Source organism: Octopus bimaculoides, chromosome 24, assembly GCF_046866305.1.
Source record: "Octopus bimaculoides isolate indiv1 chromosome 24, ASM4686630v1, whole genome shotgun sequence".
NCBI lineage: Eukaryota > Metazoa > Mollusca > Cephalopoda > Octopoda > Octopodidae > Octopus > Octopus bimaculoides.
The window spans coordinates 36,270,019-36,287,518 of NC_142951.1; the positions used below are offsets into that span (position 1 = coordinate 36,270,019).

At 34.8% G+C, this 17,500-nt stretch overlaps 1 protein-coding gene across 5 annotated transcripts in view; it reads left to right on the top strand.

Moving 5' to 3' along the window:
- LOC106869076 (uncharacterized) overlaps positions 1–17,500 on the top strand; it is a 277,337-nt gene that overhangs the window by 194,410 nt on the left and 65,427 nt on the right. For all 5 annotated transcript variants that reach the window (XM_089341271.1, XM_089341273.1, XM_089341274.1 and 2 more), the window contains 5 exons: positions 1,295–1,353; positions 5,945–6,006; positions 8,545–8,633; positions 9,749–9,851; positions 10,418–10,572. In XM_089341271.1, the coding sequence (XP_089197397.1) occupies positions 1,295–1,353; positions 5,945–6,006; positions 8,545–8,633; positions 9,749–9,851; positions 10,418–10,572 (468 nt within the window). The remainder of the gene's footprint in view (positions 1–1,294; positions 1,354–5,944; positions 6,007–8,544; positions 8,634–9,748; positions 9,852–10,417; positions 10,573–17,500) is intronic.

A 17,500-nucleotide genomic window follows, 5' to 3' on the forward strand; every position in this document is an offset into this window, starting at 1 on the left:
AAAAAAAAACCACTGATTTTTCTTCTTCCGTTGCCAACCTATGGCCGTTGGTCGAGCTGAATGGCAAATACGTTTTCTTACGTAAGTGTCGGCTTCCAGTTTCGATCCGACAACTAAACTTCGGACAAGTTCTACTCTGAGCTCGTATTCATCCAACTGTAACCTCGTCTTCTCTTCCTCGCCCCCAACCCCCCATTTGACTATCTGCGTTTATCTATCATCAACGTAATCATCATCATCCTCATCATCATCACCCTCATCGCCGCCACGATCATCACCATTGTCTTCACTCCCACCTGACAGCCTCCATCGTCTTCACCTTCATCCGTTCATTTATAACTATTATCACTGTTGATGTTCATTTAATCAGACATAGAGTAAAACATCTGACTCAATACCTGGTGGTATTTAGTTTCGTCCATTTCTATTCTGTATTCAGATATTGCCAGCATCGATTTTTAGCGCTTATCCTTCCAGCGTGCATTTGGATCGATTTAATCGAAAAAAAAAAAGAAAAGAAAAATCGAAGCTGCAACGATCTTCTTACTGGAAACTTAACGCGTCGTTCGCGGCACGGAAGTGTTAGCAGGAAGAAAATGGCAAAGTTGTTTAGTGACGAATACAACGGAAGTTATATAAAATAATAGGTGATGGTGGTGGCGGCGGTTGTTGTAGGGGTGGCGGTGATGAGAGTGTTTTAGGTGTAGGTACCGTCTGCTGATATTAATCAAGAAGGTGCTGGTAGCGGAACTTGGTAAAGATGGTAGCATCGACAGAGGTGTGACTGTCTGGTTAAAAAGCTTACTTTCCAATTATGCAGTTGAGTGTTCGATTTTACTGAGGGACACCACAGATCGATCAAAGCTTTGTGAGTGAAAGTTGATCAACAAAATGTGTGGAATTCTACGGAATAGTTCGTTGTTTGTTTTGGAGAGAAGACTTTTCCCATCTCCACGAAAAAGAAGGATTAAATCTACATTTCCCTGATGAGGGCAAATAAGACAGAAATATGATAGGTGTTATCGTCCGAATCTACGAAGATCGGATTGAAAAGTATTGGTCAGAAATATATATATGACATTTCGAGGTAGGAAAAACAAAGCTACAAATGTACAACGTTGCTCTTAATTAACCAATGTTTATTGTGATAAGGTATAGTTAAAGGCGAACCACGCGCACACAGACGCACGCACGCACGCACAGGCACGCATACATACGTAAACACACACACACACACACACACATCTTATTTTGTGATTGTCTCTAATCTCTCTCCCTTTTTCTCTATTTGCAGATATGTGTTCGTTATTGTCAGCTACCTGATAGGTGTTTTTATATTTGCCACTATCGTAGGTAAGTAAGACCATCTTTCGTTGTTGTTGTTGTTGTTGTTGTTCTTCTTCTTCTTCTTCTTCTTCTTCTTCTTCTTCTTCTTCTTCTTCTTCTTATTATTATTATTATTATTATTATTATTATTATTATTATTATTATTATTATTATTATTATTATTATTATTATTATTATTATTATTATTATTATTAATACTTCTTCAATACTCAGTATGCATGTAGAATGGTGGTTTTCCTTGTTTATTATTCTTGCAAGCTGTCAAGTTTTAATCAGAAATTCTTTAACAGAAAGTACCTTGACGTGCGAACATTCCAGATGGTATTCTAGTTTCTCTGGCTCTGAACATAACTCACCGACAATACCTGGTAAAACTTTCACATGGAATGGATGTTGTTTTTTTTTAAAAATAAGCTTCCTTCGAGATCTTTTCTACATTTCGTCTCTCCTGTTTTTTTTCTTCTTTGTTTTATGACATATGTAATAATATTTGGCCCACGGTGTTCAGTTAGTCAATGCTCCCATAGAATTTCCACAGGTCTCATTCGTTATTATTATCATTATTATTGTTAAGGTGGCGAGCTGACAGGATCGTTAGCACGCCGGGTGAAACGCTTAGTGGTATTTCGTCCGTCACTATGTTCCGAGTTCAAATTCCACCGAGTTCGACTTTGCCTTTCATCCTTTCGGGGTCGATAATTAAGTATCAATCAAGTATTGGGGTCTATGTGATAAACTATCCCCCTCCCCTCAAAGTCTACGTCTTGTGCCTATAGGAAAAAAGATTATTATTATTGTTGTTGTTGTTGTTGCTGTTGTTGTTGTTACTGTGTTGTCGTTGATGAGTCAGTTACGATTTTTAAAAACTTCAATATGGGTGAAATATCAGAACCTACACACAGTTGAGAAAACAGTCACTTAGACATACACACATAATAAACATCACATGTAGATTAGAATATACATGCATAAAACATCATACACACACACACACACACACACACACACACACACACACACACACACACACACCCATACAGACATGTGTCTGTATATAAGCCTTAGGCCGCGCGTGCTCATTCACCAACAAACATATATAGGTGCATCGTACGGATTTGATGTCACGGTGCACCGTTGTGTAAGAAATGCATCAAGAAGGATTTAGTTGTGTCGATATGCGTGAAGAAGAAGAAGAAGAGTAGGAATGCTGTTTAATAGGTAGACAAAAGGGAGAGGGGTGAGGGTGGCGTAATAGGAGAGAAGAGATTTGTTGATAGATGGAGAGTTGTGTGTGTCTATACACATGTATATATAAACATACATATGTTTGTATCTATATATAAATATGTACATGTTTGTATGTATGTATGTATGTATGTATGTATATATATACATATATATATATATATATATATATATATATATATATATATATATATATATATATATATATATATATATATATATATATATATATATGCTCATGTAGATATGTCTATGTATGTGTGCGTATATATATATACGCACACACACACACATATACATGTGCTTATATACACGAAGCACCTGCTAAGTCCACCCACGCAGTAATTCCGTCATCCAGCCCACAACATCTTATTTAATTCCTTCATGATTTCCTTCACAAATTCATTACATCCCTCGACTCATCACTTTCTATGGCTTCCATCAGCTAAAATCTTAATAAATCTTATTTACTACCAGCTTAAATGTCTTCTCTGAATAGATGTAGCTCTATGTTTATGTCTGTGTATGTGTATGCAGATAGATGCTCATATGTATGATATAGGTGTTGTTTGTCTCTATACACACACACACATATATATATATATGCATATATATATATGCATATATATATATATATATATATATATATATATATATATATATATATATATATATATATATATATGTTTACATATATATACATATGTATATTACCGTCTCCGATGAAAGGATGCATTGGATTTTCCCTGAAACAGCTGTAAGACTTTATCCATAAAATATAATTCTAACTCTGCCATTGGTCTCTTTATCCTTTTCTTTCTTTATACATATATATATATATATATATATATGTATGTATGTATACACACACACACACACACACACACACACACACACACACACACACACACACACACTTATGCTTATATTTTTGTGTATAGAAGCAAACTGGTCCGAGGTCTCTATGTAAAGATGAGGTGTAGACTTTCTTTTTAAATTAATCTTATTAGAAACACAAAAACTAATTAATAATTAAATATTTGCAAGTAACGAATTTAATTAATTTATGTGTTTTATGGTTTATGAAATATTATTTTCTAATTTTGGTGTCTGTTGGAGATTCACAACACTGCCAAATTTTGGAATTGGTCTCTGGAAAAGGCAACCAAATCGTTGTTTTACGAGGGTCTCGTTTAGGAAAATATTAGCCCAGTTGAATGGATTCGTTGGTGCTATTCACAAATGTTTGTCGCGATTCCTTCAGGCAGGAAGATCTATTCCGTTTGGAAGATCAAAAGTAACTTCGTACCATAAAGGCATCAAACCCCTATCAAACCGAATTATATAACTTCATAGTCAGCTATCAATAATTTGGAATAAAAATTAATGAACCCTATTTTACGGAATTTAAAAACAATCCTTCAAATAGAAAACTTTTTAATTTAATTGAGGTAATCTAAACGATCGCTTACTAAAAGAATATCACGAGGCAATGAGATAAACAGTAAACGATTTTTATATAGAGGGTTAACTATCAGTTCTTTGAAAACAAAATTGTATCAACATAAAACACCTTTAGAAACTAAAACAAAGAAAACGAAGGAAAAGGTGATTCATCGCAATTAATATTTGGATTTCAAAGGAATTCATCGCAGGTTTTAATATATATGGAATATTCTACTATTTGTAATTTCCATTCCAATCTTCTTCAACTATTTGTCTATATCTTTGCTTACTGTTCCCAGAGCACCAGTTATTATAGGCACGACCTTTACAGTCCTCGTACTCCAAATTCTTCCTATTTTAAATTTTAAGGAATTGTACTTTTTGCTTTTGTTTGGTTTTCATCCTTTTCTTTACGATCCTGGAATCGAACGAGCATGATTATTATTATTATTATTATTATTATTATTATTATTATTATTATTATTATTATTATTATTATTATCAATATCATTCTTCTTCTTCTTCTTCTTCTTCTTCTTCTTCTTCTTCTTCTTCTTCTTCTTCTTCTTCTTCTTCTTCTCCTCCTCCTCCTCCTCCTCCTTATTATTATTATTATTGTTATTATTATTATTTTTATTTAATATAAGTCATCATCGAAAGACTGTACACCAAGATATTTTCCTAGCAACTCAGTCCATTTGCACTGAGCTTGACACCATACAATATGTCTACTTTTCGAGAGAAAACAAAGTTTATTTTCACTGGCGGCCATTCGTAATAAGCCACGTCAGCTCTTTTATTTCTGCCTCTCAATTCAATAAACCTCGATCACAGAAACTACACAAAAGAAACTGATGAAGCTAAGATTTTGCATTCTAGTAGCTTGCTACCTTTTAATACATTCACTCCATTATTTAACCTAGGAACTTAATTAACCTTCCACCATTAATTAATTTATTTAATTATTCCACCTGCAATTTACAATTTCCTATTAAACCATCAATTTATGAATTCTCATTATTTTTTTTCTCTTGCCATTAACTTTATTACAACGCTCTATAATCTCATTGAAGAGATTAACAATATTGTCTCTAACCAGCAACGAGTCCAGACATATACACGCCTGCGTTTTATTTGTTTTTCTTTCACTTCAATCCATTTCAGCTTTAATCTTTAATCATTTATATTTTAATTTATATTCCAATATATTTACTTGCCCACGCTTTATCTTCGTTTGGCGGCGTACGTTTACTTTATGTCTTCCATTGTGACAAGGTTTTCACTTCTACCAAATCGTCTTCATCACTAACAAAGATAACATACATACATACATACATACATACATACACATACATATATATATATATGTATATATATATATATATATACATATACATATATACATACATACATATATACATATATATATATATATATATATATATATATATATATATATATATATATATATGTATATATATATATATGTATATATATATATATATATATATATATATATACATATATATACATATACATATATATATATATATATATATATATATATATATATATATATATATATATATATATATATATATATATATAAAATGAATCGATTGTGCCAACTCTGCGAAAGATAATGGTATTTAAATTATGCTGCGTAGTCATACGTTTCTGTATCTGATGAAGTTCATTTTTTATTTACAAATATCATCTGACACGATCGTGCTTGTGTTGCATTTATTAAATTTTCAGGTTGCCTTTAATATATACTCACAACACACACACACACACACACACACACACACACACACACACACATGTGCGTGTGCGCATGCACGTATGTAACTGTATATATAAATATTCACGTGAGACATTTAAATTCACTCTTGTAATTTTTCAGGTCAAGTTGGCAACGTTATAACCAACAGGAATGCAAGTCGACAAGAATTTGAAAAACTCCTCGTGAGTATCCATCTCCAGACACACACACACACACACACACACACACACACACACACACACACACACACACACACACACACACACACACACACACACACACACTGCAATGCATATATAATGCATGTATATATATATATATATATATATATATATATATATATATATATATATGACAATTAGAAAATAATAAAGGTGGTTGGACGAAATTTACACTCAAAAGGGAAATAGTTCAATGTCACCAAAAGTGGCCAAGTGGTGTGTGTGTGTGTGTGTGTGTGTGTGTGTGTGTATGTAAGTATGTACGTATGCATGTATATGTGTGTGAGTGTGTGTATGTATCTTTCATCACGTCACGTATTATTGACAATAAGAATCACAGATATATTCGAAAATACCTGGATAGATTTGAATAAAAGAATATACTATACACACTGTTATCAATTAGTTACAATTTATATATATATATACATATACATATATATATATATATATATATATATATATATATATATATATATATATATATATATGTGTGTGTGTGTGTGTGTGTGTGTGTGTGTATACACACCACACACACACACGCACAAATAAGTACGTATGTGCATGTGTCTTTGTATGCGACCCTGCGTGTGTGTGTGAGTTAGAATATGTTCGAGCGTATCCGTCAGTGTACGGATGCGTGTGAGAGTGAGTGTGAGCATACGAGAGAAGGACGTGTAAGCGTGTGTTCGCGGGTGTGAACCTACTTAAGCAAACACGAGTAAAAGAACGAGGCGAATGTAATAACTAATATAGACGCATGTACATTCCTATACATACCTTCACATATACACATACACACAAAAATACATACATACACATTCACATATGTGTACGTAGATGTGTATGGATATGAACATTCACCACAAAAGTATATCTAATGAAAGAAATTCTTTCCTCAACCATTTTCCTAAATACAATCTCAAGAAAAGCTGCAAAAATAAAAATATATATATATACAAGCTAAAAGAAAAAAAAGACCTGAAACAAGAATGGAAGCAAAAACCCTTCATGTTTCTAAAAATATATTTGTATTTTTGGGAAAGCAAACACCAATAATAAAAACAATCAGAAAGTAAGATCAATAAATACAATAAATTCTACAAAATAACAAAAAAAAAAAAAACCTAAAGATCCTCAAAAATTAATCTCCCTTCTCCCAACAACAAAACAGTATCCTGAGTGAATAAAGATGTACATACACACACATACACATACGTGTTCACGCCCCCACGCACACGCACACACATATTATATAGATAGATACATACACGCATACATATATATATATACACATACACACATTTATGTATTCATGTCTATATATATTTATGCATGTATATGTATATATATGTATGTATATATATATATATACACACACACACACATATATATATGGTTGCATATACTCGAACGATATGTAACTCACGTGAGAGTATATAATAGAGATAAACAATTTTTTTCTTAAAATATCGGTTTTAAAATCTAATATCCTTAAGTGAAGAATATATATTTGTATTGATACGTTCACACTAAACACTATTGTTGTTGTTGTTGTTGTTCTATAGAGCTATTGAGGATGGGATGGGGGTGTTTCTGTCATCAAACCAATGATTAAAGTGCTCCAACCGTGACCAAAGCATTTACTTTAAGTTCATTTAACCAGGTCAGACTCCGATGTACTTCACATGTTAAAGGAAATTAGCCAAGTGCCTTGGAATCTCTCCCTCTCTACACTTTTCGTTGCAACTCTTTGAGTTCGAATCCTTCCAGGTCAACTTTGCCTTATATGTTTTATCCCTCCAGTGTCAATAAATAAAATCTCAGTTAATTGCCGAGTGTAGGGTGGACGGAATGATTTTTCACCCAGAAACTCACGGAATTAGCAACAACCGATGAGATACATCTGGTTAAGAATTCCCTCCCGCCAATACTAAACGGAGCCAATAAAGAACTGCTGAACATTCGCTGATATTCCGCTAGTATTTACCAAAGAACCCATCAAGGATCATTCGTTGACCTCAAGACACAAATCGAAAGAAAATCTGACAAAAGTTTCCTTCAGCTTTATGTATGTATATATGAACATATATGTATATGTATATATATATATAATTTTGGGACTGCCATGTTGGCTTGGCGATAACTATTTATATATATATATATATATATATATATATATATATATACACGCGCACACACCAGTACGTATACGTGTAATTGTGTGTGTGTATGTGCGTGTTTGTGTGTGTGTGTGTGTGTGTGTGTGTGTGTGTGTGTGTCCGTCCATATCTTTGTGATTGTCATAATTAGATATAAAAATTAGCAAGAAAACCGGAAAATAAATACTTTCCGAAAATTGCCCCTTGCGATGTGATGTTCTTCACTGAATTACTGCCATAAACGGCCTCCTATAGAACGACGCTATAGTTCACCATTGACCATATAAACTATACATTTCACAATCCCATACCGTTGTCACGCGTTTCTCTTTCACAGGATGGTGCCAAATTTTACATGCAAAGCCACAACGTGCCCAAAGAACTGCAGAAGCGTGTCCAGAGATGGTACGACTATGTCTGGTCTAGGTAAGTAAAGTTCACCTTTGTCATATCGGAACAGAGTGACTCTAAGAGCGTTCTGTAACAATTCTTCTCGTTATTGTTGCGATTGTTTGTTGTTGTTGTTGTTGTTGTTGTTACTGATTTTGGATTCTACTTTAGCTGAAAACTTTCGTTGTTCGGAGTTTAATCAATTTTGTTGAGAAATACGTTGGTGGGTGGCGGGGTATCTGTTCGATTTGCTTCTTTATCTCAACCGCATCCACGTTGGGTCCGTAGCAGGGTGCCATGATGGGACCCGCTAAAGTACTTGTATACCCTCTTCAGTGGTTCACTAACTGTCGGCGATGTTGTGTGGTTGATGGTATTTATGACCTTGCAGTCTGTGAAATATAGGCTTGTCACGCGCCAGTCTCCAGAGACGGTGACCTTCCTGGCAGCTGGAAACGGTATTGATGTCACTCTGAATATTCTGGTTGGTCTGATGAAGTTTGAAACAGGACATTTCGCTCAAAGTGTTTCGTTTCCATTCCTTTTCACACCACACAGACACGCACAAATAGATTCATCTACACAAACACACACACACACACTCACATACAAAAAGAAGAGTGGTAGGGGAGGCTGTCCTATAATGAGTATAATGAAAATTGGGTGAGGGTGGGGGGAGGGGGTTGGCAAAGGGTGTGGCTAGCCGGGTAGCCGATAGGCCTTTGTATTTGGTGTGTCGGAGCGACCTGTTGTTATACACGGTCTGTCCCTGAATCACTCGAGGTGAATCCACCATCCTCTCTTATTGTTAGGTTCCGATTCTATATTGTTATCTGATTATTAATGTCCTCGTTATCGTCACCCCCACCACCATCATCAAAACCACCACCATCTTTATTGTTATTATTGTTATTATTATTATTATTATTATTATTATTATTATTATTATTATTATTGATCTTACACTTTACACTCCTTGTAAATCTCAGACAGTTTGTTGTGTGGAGTTTTTATTGCATCTTTATTAAAATCAATAAAATTTCTTCTTCTTCTTCTTCTTCTTCTTCTTCTTCTTCTTATTATTATTATTATTATTATTATTATTATTATTATTATTATTATTATTATTAATGTATTTTATATTTCTCCAGAGGAAGAATGAATGGTAGTCTTGACATCAGTTCTTTGGGCATGTTGCCGGATAAATTAAAGACGGAATTGGCACTAAATGTTAATCTGGACACTTTGAAGAAGGTAATTGGTCTGGTCACATTGTTGTTGTTGTTGTTGTTGTTTTATTAACGGTTACAGTTGATCATTGTGATGTTTTTCTTTATTTATGTTACTGTTGTTTTTCTTGCGCTAATGTCGACGGTAGTAGTAGTAGTAGTAGTAGTAGTAGTTGACTGTGCTGTATTGGTTTAACACCAGTATTTGATCAATTTACGCCTGACTAAACTCTATGACAATGAAGTCTGACGGTGTTAATCCGGCAAATAGTTTGCTGTGCCGGATTAAATGTCTTGAAGTTGTGGATCTCTTTTGTTCATAATTTTCTATTCGAATCCTTTCTTTGACGGTTTTGTCATATTTTCACCTTTTTATTATCGGAATTGGCAGAACTCTTAAAGAAATGGGTGTACTCCGGGGCCGATCTCATCTATTATGCGCCCCACCCCCGCACCAATTGATATCCTTCTGCCAATATGCGAAACAACTGGTTCACCTTTCTAATAAATGCTTGTCATTGTCTTTATTGTTGTTGCTGTTATTGGTGCCGTTGTTTCATTTAATCCAGCCTGAACCCATGATCATTGCAGGTAACTATATTCCAAGAATGCCAACCTGAATTCTTGCATGATTTAGTCCTCAAAATGAAAGCTCATATATTCACGCCGGGTGACCTCATTTGTCGAAGAGGTGAGGTTGCTCGTGAAATGTTCATTATTGCCGATGGTGTGGTCGAAATTATCAGGTAAGATAATCTATGATAATCTATCTCAGTAACTGTATACATACTTATGTTTCTGTTTATATACATGTGTGTGAGTGTGTGTTTATAAATGTACACATGCATATACACTTATGCATACATACATACATACATACATACATATATATATATATATATATATATATATATATATATATATATATATATATATATATATATATATATAATATTAGGGACAAAATCCAAAATTACATATATATTTGTTGGTTATGTCGAGTTATATTGGTTTCAAATTTTGGCACAAGTCCAGCAGTTTCGGGGGAGGGACTAAGTCGATTAGAGAGACCCTAGTGTTCAACTGGTATTTATTTTTTCGACCCAGAAAGGATAAAAAGGCAAACGCGGCCTCGGCGGGATTTGAACTCAAAACTCAAAGCCAGATGAAATGCCACGAAGTATTTTTGCCTGGTTGCGCGCCAACGATTCTGTCAGCTCGCTGCCAATATCTCGAGTTATATTAAAATTTAAACTGAAGGATTACTCAAAACTTTTTGTAAGGTAAAGATTTATTATTCTTTAACAAGAATAGTGTTGAGGGTCACTTCGTACATTCAGCTTGTTTAGTCATCTGATGAAGGCCGAAACTGGAGACTACAAAGAAATTTGCCGCCTTCCAAGAGTAATGCTCTCTCTCTCTGCCGTCGGTGCCAAGCTGCATCGATGTTACCTGGGAATACCTAAGTTCTTTGGCCTACACTGTAACATGACTCTTCTTCACAGAAAATCTGCTGCTGCTGTTATAGCTACTCGAATTTATACGAGTGTCAGTCTTGTACATGCCTTCGCTATATCCATGGTGATACATACATCCGCGTGCAGAGGCACACACACACACACACACACACACACAGACACGCACACAGACACATACATATACATGTATCCATGGGTTTTTACATATGTATATGTACAAATACACACAAACATATATATATCGAAAGACATTTACCTATATCTACACAGACATACAGACACACAAACACACAGAGACATGCGCGCACACATACGCACACATTGATATTTGCATGTACTTATTTTCACCAGACGCATATCCATAGATATTTAGACATAAGCAAGTACACACACACACACATTCGTATATTACGTGCATGTATGTGCAAGCACACGCAAACACACACACACACATCCATAGATATTTACAAATTGGTATGTACAAACACACACACACACACACACATACCCACACAGCCACACATTGTCTTATTCAGGTTCTCGTTGTATTCCAATTCCTTCCAAGATAAATTCCACACAATTTCTGCGTCTTTTTTATTTCTTCATCAAAAGCAACAATAATGTTCAACTTTTATTTTAATTCCGATTTAATATTTTCCTGCCGCCAGGGGACTCCCGCGACACTTGTCTTCTCATTTCTCTGTAAAAAAAAAAAATAATGAAAAAATGGTTTCCTTTCTTGTAAAACAATATCAAAATATCGTTTCGCGTCTCCATAAAAAATACACTGTCCTTCCACAAATATATTATAACCCTAGGCCTTCAGCATCTACAGCAGGACAAAAACCCATCAAACACCGCACACACAGATACACACTCTGATAATTCTCTCACACTCACTCTCACTCCCACACACACACACTGACGCACATACATATATCTCACACACACTAACGCATGTACACACTCACACATATACAGAAATACACACTGGCACATACTTTCTATTCACAGGTAATTCTGTGTTCTTGAACGCCAACGACTGTGGCCACCTCTTGAATGCCTCTGTGGTCACAGTTCGCTTTGTCTCCGGAGTAGGTACGGCGTACGAGTGTTAAGGGAGGCGGCATAAGAGTTATGTTCTCACTGGGGTTGATAAGAGGGCCAGTCGGTTTGGGATGAATCCAAGGGTTGTCGTTGTTGTAGACTCTGGTAGCATACTTTTCGCCAGGCTCACCAAAGTTCTCTTGAAAGACGTACTAACTGCTTCTATCAATCGGGATAGAATTAGTTACGACGTACACATATATATACCTTTATATACTGAACACATTACCCAAACAACCTCCGATTAACTACACAGCAGCTGCAATGTGGCCTCATCTTCTGTAGTAGTAGTAGTAGTAGTAGTAGTAGTAGTAGTAGTAGTAGTAGTAGTAGTAGCAGCAGCAGCAGTAGTAGTAGTAGTAGTAGTAGTAGTAGTAGTAGTAGTTGACCGCTGTGAAATGTGAATCGATGAGTCTGTCGATAGAAATTTGATATGAAGAATGCATCCCGGCCGGGCTGTTGAGATGAGACGGCCATATTTCTAATTTAATATTCTCATTCCACTTCTCGCAGCCGTCGTAACCCAGACACACAGACACACGTAGCCACGAGGATGTCTTTGAAGTGGATTCTATAGAGTCCCGGCAGTGGGGAAGTCGATGATGGTGAAGCAAGCGATTATAACGCGCCATCTCTGACACTGCCAGCCAACCAGCCAGCCAACCAGCCGGGCAACCGATTGGAGATTTACTTCTCATCAACACATCCACCATCTTAGAAGAGAGAAATCCTATTTACTTATTTGTTTATTTATTTATTTATCTATTTATTTATTCATTCATCGGTTTGTTTAATGGGTACAGCAAAAGCGAGAGAGAGAGAGAGAAGAGGGGAAGTAAGGAGAGAGAGAGAGAGAGAGAGAGAGAGAGAGAAGAGGGGAAGTAAGGAGAGAGAGAGAGTGAAAGAGGGAGAGATTGCTGACTCCGTTACATCAGAAACATTCTGTATTGTTGCATAATCTTACGTTTCCCTCGTATACATGCATACAAGCATGCATACAGGCATATGCATGTATGCATGTATGCATACATGCATACATGTATATATATGTATGTATGTGTGTGTATGCATATATACATACATGTGTATGTACACACACATACATATATACATGCACATATATACCTATATATAAACATACATGGATGCCAGTGTATATATACAGATATTCGTCTATGTACGTATCTATCTATCTATACGTATATATGCACATTTACATACATAAACACACACACACACACACACACACACACACACATATATATATATTCATACATAAAATGTGTATGTATACATGTATATATATATATAAAACAGACATATATATATACATAACCCATATAAATATACATATACATACACACACACATACACACACACACACACACACACATATATATATATATATATGTATGTATGTATGTGTGTGTGTATTTAATACATAAAAGACATGAAGTCTAATAGTCCCCCTCCAAATTATCTCAATTTGAAATCTCTCCACTTCACTTGTGATATTTCTATAACAGTTGATGATGTAGAAATATCAAGAAACACACCGCTCACTCCCACCCTTCCCCCATCGTTCTGCCTCTCTTGCTATGTCTCCTCTTCCTTCTACCTTTCAGGTCTTACGTCCGTCCAGTGCACCAATACATGCGAAACATGCCGATTCAGAAGCGCCTACACTTGCGCGCACGCACGCACGCACGTCATTCACTGTTTCCCATCGTGTTTTAATCATTCACTGGTTCCAGTCTGACGTCTATCAGCGGACCAGAGCGCTGGAAACATTTCACATACATACATACATACATACATACATACATACATACATACATGCATACATACACACACGCACACACACACACACACACACACACATACATATAGGCGTGGCTGTGTGGTAAGAAACTTGCTTCTCAACGAAATGGTTCCGGGTTCAGTTCCACTGCGTGGTACCTTGGGCAAGTGTCTTCTACTGTGGTCTGAGGCTGACCAAACACTTGTCAGTGGATTTGGTTAACAAAAACTGAAAGAAGCCCGTCGTGTATATATATATATATATATATATATATATATATATATAATTGTGTTTCTATTAATATGTGTCTTTCTGTCTGTGTTAATTGCCCCGCCATGAAGAATTCATCAAGCTAAATTATTTGAACGAAACACCTCGCAGATTGTTGCGGAGCGATCACCAAAAACGTGATAATCTGAAGGTGTTATATCAGGTGAAGACAGCGGGTGTCGTAGAACCTCTTAACCCATCTCTTGAATAACAATTTTGGTTAAACTAACGACGTGGGGCAAGCGTTATCGTGTTCAAGAACTACACCGTGTCGGCGGTTTGGTCGTTCCAGCTGGAGTACCCATTTGGACCGGTGTATTTGCTAAATGCAATGCTCTGCATTAACTGGTTGGTTGTTTTGAAGCCTTTAGTCTTGGATTAGTCCTTCCCATTCTCAACAAATGCAGATCATTGTAATCAGTGGAAGCTGCTTTAGCTTAGCTCTTCGCTTTTCCCAGTCTTTGAAGTTGACCGATGTATCGTACTTCTTTTGGGCTTGCAATACTAGTAATGGTGTGGTACTCTTTTATTCGGTGGGGTACATTCATTGTTGTCAACCCCGTGGTTAGCAACTGTTGCTGCCACCCAAACACGGCCATATTGAATTACTTGTTTGCAGAAATATGTGCACGCAATAAAAATGTTTCAGTATGATCCAACTTTTCTCTATTCCAGGGTAGCCGGGTGGAGGTTTAAATAGGATGGACATTCAGAGATTCCAAAACACTTTCTTGCTGAAAATAAAATAAAAGAAAAAAAAAATCACTTTTTTTATTCAATCAAGAAATCGTGGCTAAATTCATTTTTTTTCTCTCTGGGAGATCTGTTACAGGCATCTGTTCACGGCAAACAGCAATAAGAACAATAATAACAGTGAAAAAGATTCCCAATAATAATAATAATAATAATAATAATAATAATAATAATCATAATCATAATAACAACAACAACAACAACAACAATAATAACAACATAAATCTCTTTCCAGACAATATCTCTTCCCTCAGGCAATGCCTATAAAATCTATATTTACTGAACTGAAAAAACAATTTCTGCAACTATTTTGTAATTGGTATCTATTGATGTTGTTGCTAATGCTGTTGTTATTCGTGCTGTTGATGTAGTTGCTGCTGTTGTTGTTTGGTGGCGCTGTTTGCTGCTCTTATTACTATTATTGTGGTTTTTGTGACTTACTATTGCAGAATATCATACGATATTCTTGGCATTATGTTACTGTTGTTGATGTTGTTCTTGCCAGAATTTTTTAAATTATTACTGTTGTTGTTGTTGTGACTTTTGGTTTACGATCGTGTTTTTAATGCATTCGTTTATTCTAGACATGCACACACACACACACATCTAGGTGTCTATGTATATATAAATATGTATGTGTGCACTTCAGCATATATATATATATATATATATATATATATATATATATATATATATATATATATATATATATATATATATATATATATATATATATATATGTATATATATATATATGTATATATATATATGTTGTTGCTGTTCATGTACAAGTGAATGTGTGAATAATATGTATGTATGCTATATATACAAATATATATACACATACATACACACGTACAAATATACTAACGTATATACCTTATTTCTCCTAAAACCAAGGGTTGCATAAACAGGAAACCATCGGACTCATCAGCCCAATGGAAGCTGATGTAGGGAAACAAATAAACATTTAAACATACATATGTATATGTATGTGTGTATATATATATTTCTGTATATGTATATATATATATATATATATATATATGCAAATATAAACAAATGTCCATACATGTATCTCTTTCTTTCTTTCTTACTTTATTTCTCTCTCTCTCTCTCTCTCTCTCTCTCTCTCCATCCATCTCTCTCTCTCTCTCTCTCTCTCTCTCTCTCTCTCTCTCTCTTTCCATCCATCTCTCTCTCTCTCTCTCTCTGCGTCTGACACAAATATTTTTGAGACTGTTGTTATTTTTATGGCCGTGTTTTTTTCTCTCGATTTTATTATTATATTTGTTGTGGTTATTATTACGACTGGTTGCTGTTGCTGTTGTTTTTGTTGTTGTTGCTGTAATATAATGTTTCTTTTGTGGTCGAAATTTTATTCCTTTATACAATTGCCATTGTTGTTGTTGTTGTTTAACTTAAGGTCGGTCTTGATCCTGCAAGAACCCATCATGCAGGATCTTCCAGCCGTGACCATCCTTTATGTGTCTCTAGGACGATATAACCTGTTGTATCCTTCTTTCCTTTCTCTATAATCTATAACTTGAGAGGGGTTTGGTTGCTATTACTAGAATAGGGAAAACCATACAGAAGCACCATATTTTGATTTTTCTTTTTTGACAATATTATTGTTGATGTTGCTATTAATGTTGCTGTCATCATCATCATCATCATCGCCGTCGTCGTCATCAATATCATCATCATCACTCTCATCATCATCATCATTATTATTATTATTATTATCATTATTATTATTATTATTATTATTATTATTATTATTATTATTATTATTATTATCATTATCATTATCATTATTATTATTATTATTATTATTATTATTATTATTATTATTATTATTATTATTATTATTATTATTATTATTATTATTCGTGTTACTCTTATTGAAGTTGATTCATTTTTTGTGGTTCTTATCATTCCTTGGCTTTTATTCTTTTCGATATGTTTTTGCTGTTGTTGTTTCAATTTTTTTTTATCAACGGCTTTTGTTCTTATCGCTGTTGTTGTTGTTGTTGTTGCTGCTGTTATCTAAATAAATTGATAAAAGAATAAAACAAACAAACAAGAAAAACGAAAACCAACTGCAATGGAAGAATGGGAGGAGAGAGAAAAAGAAGCGAAAAACGAAAGAAAACACAAAAATCTTTAAGAAAAAGAAAATGAAGGCAAATGTTGCCATATTCTATTTAACTATCTATAGATGGAAGGCCTTTCTATTTCTGTAGATGTCAGCGAGTTATGGCT